This window comes from Dama dama, chromosome 23, assembly GCF_033118175.1.
Source record: "Dama dama isolate Ldn47 chromosome 23, ASM3311817v1, whole genome shotgun sequence".
In the NCBI taxonomy this organism is placed as follows: domain Eukaryota; kingdom Metazoa; phylum Chordata; class Mammalia; order Artiodactyla; family Cervidae; genus Dama; species Dama dama.
In genome coordinates, this window is record NC_083703.1 from 22,683,373 (window position 1) to 22,698,967 (window position 15,595).

The 15,595-nt window shown below is 37.8% G+C and overlaps 1 protein-coding gene across 3 annotated transcripts in view; it reads left to right on the forward strand.

Annotated features, from left to right (window-relative positions):
* Positions 1 to 15,595, forward strand: part of PLXDC2 (plexin domain containing 2) — a 423,190-nt gene that overhangs the window by 206,004 nt on the left and 201,591 nt on the right. For all 3 annotated transcript variants that reach the window (XM_061126171.1, XM_061126172.1, XM_061126173.1), the window contains exon 3: positions 7,577 to 7,723. In XM_061126171.1, the coding sequence (XP_060982154.1) occupies positions 7,577 to 7,723 (147 nt within the window). The remainder of the gene's footprint in view (positions 1 to 7,576; positions 7,724 to 15,595) is intronic.

Genomic DNA, 15,595 nt, shown 5'->3' on the forward strand with positions numbered 1-15,595 from the left:
ATATCACAGTGGTGTTTTGTTTTATTTTCTATGATGTTAGAAATAGTTTGCTTTTGAGCAGAATAGGAAAATCTTTATGCCTGAAGTGGCTTTTGGCAAAGCCTTAAGTACCATTACTCCTATAAAGGACAAGATGTGGTCTGAATAATTTAGTAGTGCTAAGATGTCATATTTTTGAGACACTTAGTTTATGGTGTTCCTGAACAGCTGAGCCAAACACCTCTCCCAGGATTTTAACAACTTCTGTCTCTAAATTCCTAGGTAAACAATAAATTGTCTTCCTCTTTGAATAGAAGTTTCCATGACAACCTGGCAAGCTTGGGCTATAGAAGGCAAACACCAAGAAGTCAAAAGGCTTTAGCTTTCAGTATTTTCAAAGGTGTAATATTGTTTTCAGAAGCTCTGATTTAAGTGAAAATGTAAATATATGTTCACATAGCCATACAGTAATTATAATTACTACAGACCAAAAAAATGTATATTTTTGCAGCAAGTCCATTGTTTAGCATAACGATACTCTTATTCTTTTGTTAACTTCAAGACTAAGTCTTGATTCGTTACAAAGATTTAGAGGTTAAAGGAAATACCAAAGTCATTTTAGATATCTTGATTGCAACAATTATACTGAACTCTATACTGAAAGTTTGTAATATTAAAGAAAATATCTATTTGGCAATTATATAAGAAGTTGGCACTATCATGAAATCTGTTACATAAGTCATATAAAGATTATATCTCTGACCTCAATGATGCTGAACTCTGTAAAAGTACTAGGAATAGGCAGAAAAATTAATTTTTTAATTTAAGCTCATTGAATATTTTCTTCAAAACCACTCTATTATACCATTTGTTGAAAAATTAAATGAGTCATTATCATTTGTTATTCAGACTTGATGATTTCTGGAAGGTTAGGTAAGTTTTCATTTCTTCTATGTGATTCGATGGAATACTACATGTTTGTTATCCAGATCTATAAATCTGTAGATACGGTTGTCTTATTCAACACTGCTTAAGTCTCTTTTCATACAAGTTAAGAAAACTTGTTTGTCAGGATTCTTTTGGTTGATAATAACTCAACTCAAGGTGTTTTAACAAAGAAGAGATTTAATGATTCATCTAAGTGGCTGAACAAGTCTAGGAGCTGGCACACTTAGGTATACTGGTTCGGGATCTGGCTCTTTGCATTACGTATGGGCTTATGGTTCTGTCCTTATCTGTGCTTGCTTTATCTTCAGGCAAGGTTCCCCCTTGGTAGCAAAATGGTGGCAGTAGTTCCAAGTCTCACACCTACACATCTCAACAATCAGAATCAGGGACGTTATCTCCTCTCTACATCACTCCTTGGATGTCTCACTAATTGGTCTTTCTTAGGTTATATGCTCATCCTGACAATCAGCCGTTGTTGCCAGAAGTATGACACTTGTAGAAGGACCCACCACTGAAAGCTTTCCCAGACAGTGGGAAGGAGTTGAAGCACAACCACAAAGCCTGTTACTCTCCTAGAACCTGGGCCGTCCATGTCATCACCTTCTGAAAGGGAGGGCCAGAAAATCAGGATAGAAGCTCCTTTGAGTTGCAGACTCTTATTCCTACTTCTTTCTTTGTATTTCCTTTTTCCTTCTTCTCTGTTTCACTTTATCTTTAATCATGGATATACATGTAATTTGTATATGATACCTAGAGTTTAATTGGAGATTTTCCTATGATTTTTTTTTAAGTTATTGTTAACATTTAATCACATTTCTCAACATTTAAACTTGGGGTCATATTTTTTCTTTTAGTCATGAAGCAAAATCTATTTAAAACATTGCTTACCATATTCCTTTCCTTTATGTAGAAGTTAGGGTCAGGGTTAGTACCATATATATGGTACTTAAGAAAAGGTACATGGGATTCTTATTTAGACTGGATCTCAAAGATAATTATATTTTATATAATTAGCACTTAAATAATAAATGCATTAGATAAAATCTATCCCAAATTTTATTATTCAAATCATAGACCCTCTATTCACTAACCATTAATCTTACATATACCTGAGTGTTTTCAAGTATGTTCTGTTTAGAGATTTCTCAAATTGATAAGCACAATTACATTTCATGAGAATATAAACAACAAAAAATCTAATTGTGATTCAAATTAGTTAAGAATAATATGATTGTACTGAGTGTTCCTCAGCAAAAATGCTTTTTAAAGCCTGTAAATATTCATTGAGTGAGAAACAAGAAAAGTGAAGGTTTTGTGACAGGTACCATATTGATATCAAAAGTGAAAATTCAAGTAAAACTAGAATTCACCAACCCACATTATAGGGAAGAGATGTATTATCTCAGTTTCTCAGTCAGTTCAGTTCAGTTCAGTTGCACAATGGTGTCCAACTCTTTGCAACTCTATGGACTGTAGCACGCCAGGCCTCCCTGTCCATCACCAACACTCCAAGCTTGCTCAAACTCATGTCCATCAAGTCGGTGATGCCATCCAACCATCTCCTCCTCTGTCGTCCCTTTCTCCTCCTGTCTTCCCAGCATCAGGTTCTTTTCAAATGAGTCACTTCTTCACATCAGGTGGACAAAGTATTAGAGTTTCAGTTTCAGCATCAATCCTTCCAATGAGTATTCAGGACTGATTTCCTTTAGGATGAACTGGTTGGAACTCCTTGCAGTCCAAGGGACTCTCAGGAGTCTTCTCCAATAACACAGTTCAAAAGCATCAATTCTTCACTGTTCAGCTTTCTTTATGATCCAACTCTCACATCCATATATGACTACTGAAAAAAAACCATAGCTTTGACTAGACAGACCTTTGTGGGCAAAGTAATGTCTCTGCTTTTTAATATGCTGTCTAGAAAACTCAATTTCTAGGACCATTCAATGAAAGCAGGGCCAAATCCTAGTTTAAAAGGAGAAGTTGAATTTGTTGTCATTCAATAATAATTATAGTTCAGGTTTTTAGAAATAACTAGTTCCAGAAAAACATCTACTTTTGCTTTATTGACTACGCCAAAGCCTTTGACTGTGTGGATCACAAAGGACTGTGGAAAATTCTTTAAGAGATGGGAATACCAGACCACCTGACCTGCCTCTTGAGAAATCTGTGTGCAGGTCAGGAAGGAACAGTTAGAACTGGACATGGAACAACAGACTGGTTCCAAATAGGGGCAGGAGTACGTCAAGGCTGTATATTGTCACCCTGCTTATTTAACTTATATGCAGAGTACATCATGCAAAATGCTGGGCTGGGTGAAACACAAGCTGGAATCAAGATTGCCAGGAGAAATATCAATAACCTCAGATACGCAGATGACACCACCTGGTAGAAAGCAAAATATAACTAAAGAGCCTCTTGATGAAAGTCAAAGAGGAGAGTGAAAGAGTTGGCTTAAAAAGCCCAACGTTCAGAAAACTAAGATCATGGCATCTGGTCCCATCACTTCATGGCAAATAGATGGGGAAACACTGGAAACAATGACAGACTTTACTTTTTGGGCTCCAAAATCACTGCAGATGGTGACTGCAGCCATGAAATTAAAAGACGCTTACTCCTTGGAAGGAGTTATGACCAACCTAGATAGCATATTAAAAAGCAGAGACATTACTTTACCAACAAAGGTCTGTCTAGTCAAAGTCTATGACTTTTCCACTAGTCATGTATGGATGTTGAGAGTTGGACTATAAAGAAAGCTGAGCACCGAAGAATTGATGCTTTTGAAGTGTGGTGTTGGAGAAGACTCTTGAGAGTCCCTTGGACTGCAAGGAGATCCAACCAGTCCATCCTAAAGGAAATCAGTCCTGATTATTCATTGGAAGAACTGATGTTGAAGCTAAAACTCCAATACTTTGGCCACCTGATTCGAAGAACTGACTCATTGGAAAAGACCCTGATGCTGGGAAACATTGAAAGAAGGAGGAGAAGGGGACAGCGGAGGATGAAATGGTTGGTTGGCATCAGCGATGCGATGGAAGTGAGTTTGAGTAGGCTCCAGGAGTTGGTGATGGACAGGGAAGCCTGGGGTGCTGCAGTCCATGGGGTCACAAAGAGTGTGTGTGTGTGTGTGACTAAAGTGAACTGAATTCCAAAAGTGACAACTTTATCTGCTGCTGCTAAGTCGCTTCAGTTGTGTTTGACTCTGTGCAACCCCATAGATGCAAGCTACCAGCCTCCCCCATCTCTGGGATTCTCCAGGCAAGAACCCTGGAGTGGGTTGCTATTTCCTTTCCCAATGCATGAAAGTGAAAAGTGAAAGTGAAGTCAGCCAGTCGTGTCTGACTCTTAGCTACCCCCGTGGACTGCAGCCTACCAGGCTCCTTCATCCACGGGATTCTCCAGGCAAGAGTTCTGGAGTGGGGTGCCATTGCCTTCTCTGACATTTTTTATTTAGGCAGCAGCAAATAGAGAGAGACCTAACATTACTGGTTTAGGAGAGACCATTGTACACAGATTGTTCATTAGCCTTTAAGTTTTGCTTTTATGTAACAGTTTATTCTAAAGAGGCTTATTACTTTTATATTTTAAAAATCTAACTCACTTTCCTTGAAAGTGAAAGTGAAGTCACTCAGTCATGTCCGACTCTTTGCAACCCCATGAACTGTAGCCTACCAGGCCCTCCGTCCATGGCATTTTCCAGGCAAGAGTACCAGAGTGCTTTGCCATTTCCTCCTCCAGGGTATCCTCCTGACCCAGGGATTGAACACAGGTCTCTTGCTTTGCAGGCAAATGCTTTACCCTTTGAGCCACCAGGGAAGCCACACTTTCCTTAGAGATTATTTAGCTCATTTGGCTATTTTGAAGAATACTAACACTTCTAATTCCAATAGAATCATGTTTGTTTGTTTGTTTGTTCTTTTATGAACTTTAGGAACACCTCTGTTCTTTTGTTTTTTCTTTTGGGGGCTGACTTTTTTCTTCTTTATAATGAAATTCTATATGAAGTATTCCAGGCGGAGTGTGTGTGCTCAGTCATGTCCAACTCTCTGTGACCCTGTGGACTGTAGCCCGCCAGGCTCCTTTGTCCATGCGGTTTCCCAAGCAAGAATACTGGAGTGGGTTGCTACTTCCTGCTCCAGGGCAATCTCCCCAACCCAAGGATTGAGCCCATGGCACTTGTGTCTCCTGCATTGGCAGGCAGGTTGGTTTCCCCTAGCCCCACCTGGGAAGCCCAAAATTCTATATATAACTCTTTAAATTATGTAAGTTTGATGTATAATGATTTAAGTGTTTCTCTTTTTAAAAGGGAGTCAGAAGAAAGAAAAATCTTTTTTGATCCTAGGACAATAAAAGTATTAAAAATTTAACTGTTTAAAAAAAAATTGGATGTAGCACTAAATTCTCCTGAAAAAGAAAAAAAAAATGGTACAAGTAGATTCATCTTAAAGGTGTTATTTTAAATAGCAGTCAGAATCAACACAAAGCTTATAACAAGAATCAAATATGATTACCTCTATCTTTGCTTGGCATAATTCTGACACACTCTCAATTTTAGGGTAAAAATGGTGTTTAAACAACTCTAGGGAAAGAGCAAAATAAACTGATGAAATGGAGAAATTTCAAGCAGGTCAAGGTTGTAAGTAAAATATACTTTTTTTATCTTCTAAATTAGAAAGTAAAATGCTTTAGGCAAATTTAGCTAGTACTGAGTAGGCTCTGAAAAAAGAATAAATGTTTCTCTTTTTTTCTTACCTTTATTGAGATGTAATTGATGTGTAACATGGTGTAAGTTTAAGGAGTACAACATGCTGATTCGATACACTTACATATAGCATTAGCTAACATCTCCATCATGTCACATTATTACCATTTCTTTTTTAGTGGTGATAACTTCTAAGATCTACAGTCTTAGCAACTTTCAAGTTACTATATTGTTATTCAGTCACTTAGCTGTGTCCAACTCTTTGCAACCACATGGACTGCAGCACGCCAGGCTTCCCTGTCCACCATCTCCTGGAGCTTGGTCAGTCTCATTTCCATTGAGTCAGTGTTGCCATCCCACCATCTTGTCCTCTGTCGTCTCCTTCTGCCTTCAATCTTTCCCAGTGTCAGGGTCTTTTCTGATGAGCCAGCTTTTTGCATCAGGTGGTCAAAATATTGCAGTGTCAGCTTCAGCATCAGTCCTTCCAATAAATATTCAGGATTGATTTCCTTTAGGATTGACTGGCTTGTCCATGTCAAGACTCTCTAGAGTCTTCTCCAACACCACAGTTCAAAAGCATCAATCCTTCAGCACTCAGCCTTCTTTATGGTCCAACTCTCACATCCATACATGACTACTGGAAAAGTTATATAGTTACTCTTAGTTCAGTTCAGTTCGGTCGCTCAGTTGTGTCTGACTCTTTGCAACCCCTTGGACTGCAGCACGCCAGGCCTACCTGTCCATCACCAACTCCCAGAGTTTACTCAAACTCATGTCCATTGAATTGGTGATGCCATCCGACCATCTCATCCTCTGTCATCCACTTCTCCTGCCTTCAATCTTTCCCAGCATCAGGGTCTTTTCCAGTGAGTCAGTTTTTCACATCAGGTGGCCAAAGTATTGGAGTTTCAGCTTCAGCATCAGTCCTTCCAATGAATATTCAGGACTGATTTCATTTAGGATGGACTGGTTGGATCTCCTTGCAGTCCAAGGGATTCTCAGGAGTCTTCCCCAACACCACAGTTCAAAAGCATCAATTCTTCTGTGCTCAGCTTTCTTTATAGTCCAGCTCTCATATCCATACATGACTACTGGAAAAACCATAGACTTTGACTAGATGGACCTTTGTTGGCAAAGTAATGTCTCTGCTTTTTAATATGCTATCTAAGTTGGTCATCACTTTTCTTCCAAGGAGTACGTGTCTTTTAATTTCATGGCTGCAGTCACTATCTTCAGTGATTTTGGAGCCCCCAAAAATAAAGTCAGCCACTGTTTCCCCATCTATCTGCCACAGAGTGATGGGACCATATGCCATGATCCTAGTTTTCTGAATGTTGAGCTTTAAGCCAACTCTTTCACCCTCCTCTTTCACTTTCATCGAGAGGCTCTTTAGTTCTTCTTCACTTTCTGCCATAAGGGTGGTGTCATCTGCATATCTGAGGTTATTGATATTTCTTCTAGTAATCTTGATTTCAGCTTGGGCTTCATCCAGCCCAGCATTTCTCATGATGTACTCTGCATACAAGTTAAACAAACAGGGCGACAATTACAGCCTTGACAATATACATCCTTTCCCTATGTGGAACCAGTCTGTTGTTCTATGTCCAGTTTTAACTGTTGCTTCCTGACCTGCATATAGTTACTCTTTAATAGAGTATTTTTAGCTAAAATCACCCATGCTGTGCTTTAGATCCCCAGAACAAATCATCTTATTACTGGAAGTTTGTACCCTTTGACCAACATCTCCCCATTTTACCCCTTTCCAGCCCCTCATCACCACCATTCTTATCTGTTTCCATGAGTTTGGCTTTTTTAGATTCCACATATAAGTGATATCACAAGGTTTTTGGTATTTATCTTTCTCTTGCTGACATTTCACTTAGTACAATACCCTCAAAGTCCGTTTTTATTGTCTGTGTTCTTGATGTGCATTATTTTCTATCATTACAGGAGGACACAGATCATAATTACTATATATCTCGGATATATGGTCCATCTGATTCTGCCAGCCGGGATTTGTGGGTGAACATAGACCAAATGGAAAAGGACAAAGTGAAGATTCATGGAATACTGTCCAATACTCACCGGCAGGCTGCAGTAAGTACTTTGACATTTTGAGTTTCTTTTTTTTTTCTGCTGTGAAAAAATTTTTGCTTTACCTAACATACTGACATTGTTTGTTATGATCACTTTTCAAGTATATTTAGTTCTGCATTTGCAGTTTAGATTACTAATTACAGATAAGATGTTGTGGAATAGGATAAAGAATTATTTTGAGAAGCCACTATTAATTTAACCATTAGTTAATTAATTATCCACTGATTTCTCCAGTAAGTAGAATGAGTTGCATATTCCATTCAAAGTTGAGATTTATCTTGATACTTTTCAGTTTTCTTGTAATCCATGCATTTAGACATTTTTAATACAATTGTATTAATTCACAATCTTCCATTTTGTATGAGTTTATTACTCTTGGTCCCTGAGGATGATTTAACTAGACACATTCATGATTCAAATAACACATGTAGACTAAATTACATGTGGTAAGCAAAGAAGTTTAATATAAAAGAAAATAATTAATTAAATCTAGAAGGCTCCAAATGTACTTCAAGCCCAAGCTTAAATCACTTAAACCAGTGGTGGTTCCTTAAACAGGTAATTTAATTCTTCTGAGGCACAGTTTCTGCATCTATACAGTGGAGAGGACAGGAGACATTAAAGCAGGTCTCCCTTAGCTTACATGGTCACTGATTCCATGTTCTATGTATCAGGTTGAATGCTTACATGGATTAGCTTTTTTAAAAATTTTTATTTCTTTATTTGTGACTCTGCTGGGTTTTTTTTTTTTTTTTTTTTCTGTGCGAAGGCTTTTCTCTAGTTGTGGAGAGCTGGGGAGACTCCCTAGGTGTGGTGTGAAGGCTTCTCATTGCAGTGGCTTCTTCTGTTGCAGAGCACAGGCTCTTGAGTGGGGGCTCAGTAATTGTGGCACACGGGTTTTGATGCCTTGTGGCATGGGGCATCTTCCTGGACCAGGGATCAAACTCGTGTCCCTGTCTTGGCAGGCAGATTCTTAAACACTGAACCACCAAAGAAGCCCAGCTTTTTCAGTTTTCACAACAGTTCTATAATTTAAATATCATTTGCCATCTAGGTACTGCAGATAGGAGAACTTAACCTTGGAATAACCAGCCTCTCTAAGGTTCTCATGCTAGTAAGTGGTATGACTCAGGTGCAAACCTAGGCAGTCAGTCCCTTGTTCAAAACGTATGTGTAAAAGTTACTACTCTTGATTCTCAAAATATTCTTTGATAATCATTCTGTCAAAGATGATTCCTGATTTAACATTTCAAAAGTTATTTGGTTTCATTGCCACTGATTACAGTGGTGATCTTACTATCAGTGAAGCAAAGTCCTGTTCAGTTTAGAAAAATGTGCAGAGAAAACAAAATAACTTTAATTTTTCAAGTGCAAATGCCAGATATTATTGACACAAAGATAGAACTAATAAGAGTAATGGCTGATCTGAATTACAGAGGCATTAATAAGATAAATATAAGATATCAAAAATGTTGGCCAACAGCCTTCATTGTGTATATGTAGATGTTCCTATATCAGGAGATCACCTTCTAACAGTTAAAATGGAAATTAATTGTATCATGATGCTTCACTGAAGTTCAGAAGCAGATGAAGTAGCCACCTCCCCTTGCTGAATTACATCATTCCTTTTCCTTTGCATATTCAAGCAGTCTCAGAGAAGATGACAGATTCAGAAATGATTCATGGTCTGGCTTAGAACAGATCTTCAAAAGAAGATAAAATAAGAAAGATTGGATTAAGACCATGTTTTTCAGGAATGTATTGCATTTGACAATCTTTCCACAATATCACAGTCCCTAATAATATATACTTTATAAGAGTTTGAACATTGGCATATCCACATGGAAATTCCAGAACATATTCTGGAATTCTGACACCTAGTTCTGGTGTCAGACACTGTGAGCAATGTCTGTAAGCAAAGGAAGAAGTTCATCAGTTAAAATGCTAGCTGATTTCATCTTAGACTTTCCCCTATGTTTTCCCACAGGGGAGGTAGTTCGTGTGTCTTGTCTTTCCTTAAGGAAGATTTTTTTTTTCTCTTTGGAATAGAGTTTGGTTGCCTCATAACAACTTTCTGATAGTTTCGAGAAAAAAATATGATGATATAAAGACATATTTTTTTCTTACTGTGATTGTGAGAGTGACATTGTTGGTTTGAACACCAAAGATTGGCTAAAACACAAATGGAAAGACTTGAGCTTGAGCTTGAAACTTATCTGGTGCTCCATGCATTGATTTTTATAAATATATATCATTGATAGAAACCTTTATTTTAGTTACTGTGCCATTAGTTTTCTGTGAGAATCTAAACTATTATCAAGAATTTATTCCTGCTAGAAATTCATCTTGAATCCACTTTCCCTATCACCACAAACAGAAAACACACACACACACACACACACACACACACACACAAGCGTTCACATCCAAGTACATATTAATAAATTCAATTTATAACAATAAATTTGATAATATCATTTAGTTACTTTTTTTTCAGGAAAAACTTGTCATTTAGACTTTTTCATTCAAATAGTTTTATATCTTGGAACTTACAAATTTTCTTACTAGAATATCTTATAAAAGTTTCCTACATTCTTTATTTCAGAAGTATGATTGTTACATATTTGTTTGAAGATTTCCAAATTGTAGACAGTGATCCATGTTTCACTATTTCTTCCATTGGCCTGCTCATCTTTCCAATCCTGCCATGTTCTCTTAGCTCCATCTCTATTATGCCAGCCTTGGAGTAGAACCAGGTTTTAGAGGTGATGACAGAATTGCAGTGTTAAGGTAGTGTTATGGCCAGGGACTCAACAATGCCCACATACACCCTCTTCCCCACCCCTCTCCACACACACAACACAGACACTCAGCCACAGCTACTGTCCCCTCTGTGATATTATTGAGAGGCTTAACCCTGAGGGAAAACAGCAAATTGGAAACAATGATCCACTTCATAGATATAATCATCAGGATTATATCAGGAACATATATTAGGTTCCTGATATAATCATCAAAATCCTTGATGCAGAGCTTTCTGGTGGACTTCCCAAGTGGCGCTAGTGGTAAAGAACCTGCCTGCCAATGCAGGAGAAGTAAGAGATGCAGGTTCAATCCTGGGGTCGGGAAGATCCCCTCGAGAAGGGAATGGCAACCCACTCCTGCATTCCTGCCTGGAGGATCCCATAGACAGCGGAGCCTGGCGGGCTGCAGTCCATGGGGTCACAAAGATGGACACGACTGAAGCGACTTAGCTTGCAGGCCCCCTCTGGTAGTTTGGCTGGAAACAGGACTTAAGTTTAACCTCTAAGGGAAGAGGGGAGTTCCTTAAGTCTTAACACCAAATGATGAACTTTGCATACCCAGGTCATCCTTTCTGTCAGCCAATTAGACAAAAAAAGAGAACAGAAAGATCTAGCCTAGGGGAGACTCAAGGGCCCGCTGGTTAACTCACCCAGCCCTGGGCAGAGGGAAGGAAGTTAGAGAGCTGAAAACTGGGAAGGCTGCCCTTCCCACTTCCTCCGAGGGGGCCAGAACATGCCAAAACACCATGATTTCTCTTTCCTTTAATAATGTAAGCTAAAATGATTAGTATTTATATTATATATATATATGTATGTATGTATATATGTACTACATACATACATATACACATATATATGTAGTAATTTCATTACATGTTCCTTCAATTTCCCCTTTGTCCTTTTTTGTTTAGATATCTCCGTTGTTCTTTTTGGGTTAAATAACATTTCTTAAATCATATTTGCAGTAAAAACAGATATTAAAACCTAGTTTTCCAGCTGGACACATTAAAGGAAGAAGCATGTCTTCAAATACTAGTTAAAGGAAAGCAAAAAATTGGCATAAGTCCCTATCACATGACAAGCAATGAATCAGCCACACCTTACCTTCAAATACTGGTACTTATTTGGGATTTTTGTTCCTTATTCAAAGTCCACAGTTATCAGGTTGCAAACCTAGAACTTTCTGACTACAAACCTGAGAACCAGTTGAAACTTCTTTATTTTTTTTTTATTTTTTTTATTTCTATGAGGACCTTCAAATGCCACAATTTTGAAATTTTCTTCTGTACTTCTCAATCCATATAATTTAATTTATTGCTGGACACACAGTTTGATTCAACAAATTAGATTCAGACAAATTAGAGTTCATTTGTCTTTTGAAATCACAGTTTATGAAGCTCTGATTCACAACTTCTACAGAAGCACCATTGTCCCAGTGGAAGGAGTCTGGGGTTACAGAAGTTATGAGACCTTGACTCCAAAACTCATTTTCTCAGATTCAAGCCTCTCTGGACCTCGATATTATAACCTAGAACAAAGAGGAAAGTGCCTGCTTTGACTCTCCTCCAGTGTTATTTCAAGAATAAAAATGAAATGAATATGAAAACATCAAATAACAATGAGGTAGTAATGAGGTAGCATTGTTGTTTGAGTCCTAATTCTTCACAACAAAGTGTATTAACCCCTAAATACGTTAATACCTAAGTAATCTCTAAGAATCTTTTTCTATAGATAGATATGTACCTATATATTTATATCTATATATCTTTAAATAATTTTTTTGCCAGGAAATTGCCAGTGTGCTTTTTGTCAGACATAAACATACCCTGGCTTTAAATTTTTTCTTTAAACTATCTTTCTGTGTATTAGTGAGAAGATTGATTCTTTATATAAGAAACACTAGCAAAATGAAATGAAGTATTGCTCTCCTGTCTACAATAAAGCTGGTAAAGTTTTAGATGATACTGGTACAGTTTTGATGGTAGACTGTTTTAAAATTTTTAAATTGGATTGTTCTCTGTGGGGATCTTCAGATTACTCAAATACATACAGAAACCTTCATTAAACAAAAATTAGGCTTTCTAGAGGTATTTTCTTTTTCCCCAGGAAAATAACAGCATTTTGACTTGCACTTCCATTGGTCTTAAATTTGCATAATGTTGATGTTGAGAGAACTACATTCGGATGCTTGTGGTGACTTTAGTCAATTGTTTTTGTATTGTTGCAGAATTTTTTTTTTCTGTGCATTAGAAAATCTGTTGATAAGTGATTATTTTTCTAAATTATTAACTCAAAAGACAATTTAATTTGCTATCTCTATCCAGCTATTATCTACACCACACATTTTGTCTATCCACAGTGTTTAACAACAAGTTGCTTTTATTTTTATTTTGACTGTTAAATAAACTTGCTGCATTCTCTCTTGTGAGTTGTTTCATTTCAAGTAAGACACACGTCTGGAGGAGGAAATGGCAACCCACTCCAGTATTCTTGTCTAGGAAAATGCATGGACGGAGGAGCCTCGTGGGTTACAGTCCATGGCCTTGCAGAAGAGTCGCACACGTCTGAACACACAGGCACAAGACATGCACAGTTCATCAGCCTGCCCGCCCTTGTCTTCATTCATGGGGTTTTTCTGTAGTCTAATAACAGACTAGGATAAGCTGTGTCTGCACAACTGTTTCTCTAACTTAATTTTTGTTTAATTAATTCACTTTACTACTATCATACTGAAATTATAAATTTTGAGAATAATTATCTGTTCTGAAGAAAGTTTTATTTGACGGCCTTTTATGGAAAAGAAAGGCCTTTTTTCCCCCCATTCCACAAAACCAACCTGAGATCAGAGTGACTGAGTTCCTCTGCATGCCATGCAGGTGAGCTGGTCTGCTTGCCCCAAAGCCAGTGGACATGGAAGGATCTAGTCCCTCTTCCACAGATGGTGTTAATGACTCAGGTTAAACATTCCCATCTGATATTTTAGTCATGGAAGGGACTTTGGAAATTCTTGAAGATAGTGGCCAATTTTTAACGCATATTCCTAACCTTTGTTTTCCAAAGCAAGAACATACCTTCTTTTTAAAAATCATCCTTGAGTTCATCATATTTCAGTTTAATTTCATCCCATTTCTCCATGTTGTATCTTTAGTAGAGGACAGGTACCATTCTCTACATAAAGTTAGAGTCATAGTAAGTAATCATACATTCTCTGTTGCCAATGAAGACTGTAAAGTAATTCTGGATATTGATAACTATCTACTCAACTTTTTAAAGTCACAAGTGAGGCAAATACTTGGAGGTTTCACATTAATCTTCTATAATTAGGAGCTGCTAAAGTGGGATCCCACAGTCAGGCAGCTGTGTTTCAGGTAGAATAAATAAATCCATTTACTCCTATCTTTCATCCTAGATTGTCTTATTAGACCCGTTTTTAATCATCCTTTCCGATCTCTCAAGGACCCCATGAAGACTTAACAAGGGTTAATTTTAGATAACATGAGTGTAAAACATATTCTCATCCTGAAGTTATTAAATGATAAAGCTTCCACAGGACTCTTTTCAAGGAAAACATTTTGTAGCACAGAAAAGTTAGCAAAATATAGACGGAATATAATGTTCCCTAAGAGTAAATACAAGTAAAAGCAGATAGGTATAAGTCTTGTGGAAAATTTTAAATTGTAGAAGATAAAAGACTTAAGATATTTTGGAATTGAAATTTCCTGAACAAGTTAGTATTCTAGTATCCTTTAAAAATATTTTTTGTGTCTGTTTTCGGTAACTTTATTTTTGTCCATTTCTTCATACTAAATTATAGCCTGTGACTTAGGTGGATGATTACTCTAGGTGAAATAGTCAAGGCTGCACACTGTTTGTTTATAAATTGGCTTCCCATCAGAACATGTGTCGTGCCTGAAATTCCAGCCCCAGAACGAAGGTGTCTCATCCTTTCTTCACTGAAGGTGCTCTGTTCCTATGCCAATGGGACCAGAAGTAGAACACTTTTAGTCACTCTCAATGAGTGATAAACTGCCAGGAATTTCTTGTTATGCAGCCAGTGTCTGAGACAAAATGTCAAGTAAGTTTCACTCCTGATAGACAGGCTGAGTTTAGCTACTTGAGTCTTGATCCCTGCAGGACCAGCTGTAGACATGGGTAGGGTGAATAAAGGAGCAGCTCTTGGAAGCTGTGTTGAGAGGCGTCAATTTACTTATTTTGCTTTTGAAAAATCCAAAAGTTGGCCACCGTGGCAAAATATTAAAAACCAGTGAATCTGCCTAAAAGATATAGGAGACTCTTTGGATTATTGTAACTTTCATTTGAATTTATTTCCAAATAAAAAGTTAAAAAAATAAAAGAGGGGATGTTAGTGGAGGAGGATGAAGAGTTAAAATTGGACCTGGCCTAAATTTTCATTTCAACCTGTGGTCAAGTTTTGAGTGATTTAGTCACCTTTCTGCTGAGATTTGCCTGCACTGAATTCCAAATCCTAATACCCTGCCTGATGTGCATAGAAACCAATACTGTGACACACGTGTTTGAGAAAGAAAAGGGCTTTATTGAGAGGTTGACCTGCAGGGAGACAGGCAAGGCTCAAATCTGTCTCCCAGATTCAAAGATGTGGAGAAATTTAAGGGGTCAGAGGAATTTCAAACTTGGAAGCTGATTGGCTAGTCTCCAGTTACTGGAAGCTGAAGGACTTCTCGCTTCATAAAGGGCTCCAGTGGCAACTTACCTGTTCTTTGAGATCCGTAGATTGAAGTTTCTTGGTTCAGGGCCGGTCTGGAGACACCGGTTCCTATCTTGCACATGCACACTGCTGTTTCTGTAAAGTAACCCAGGTTTTGATTATTAAACAGCCTGATTTAAGGGAGCAAAACCAGTTTAAGCTGGTCCGTGTTTCGAGCTGTTTCAATGTCAGCTGAGGGGCAGCTTGATAGAGTGTATAAGCGTGTCGACTTAGAAGCAGGCTGCCTGCACGAGAGTCCCCACGTTTGCAGCTAAAAGCTGGGTAACTTAAAGTGATTTTGCTTTATGTTAATCATTTCCCTCAGCTGTAAAATGGGAATGA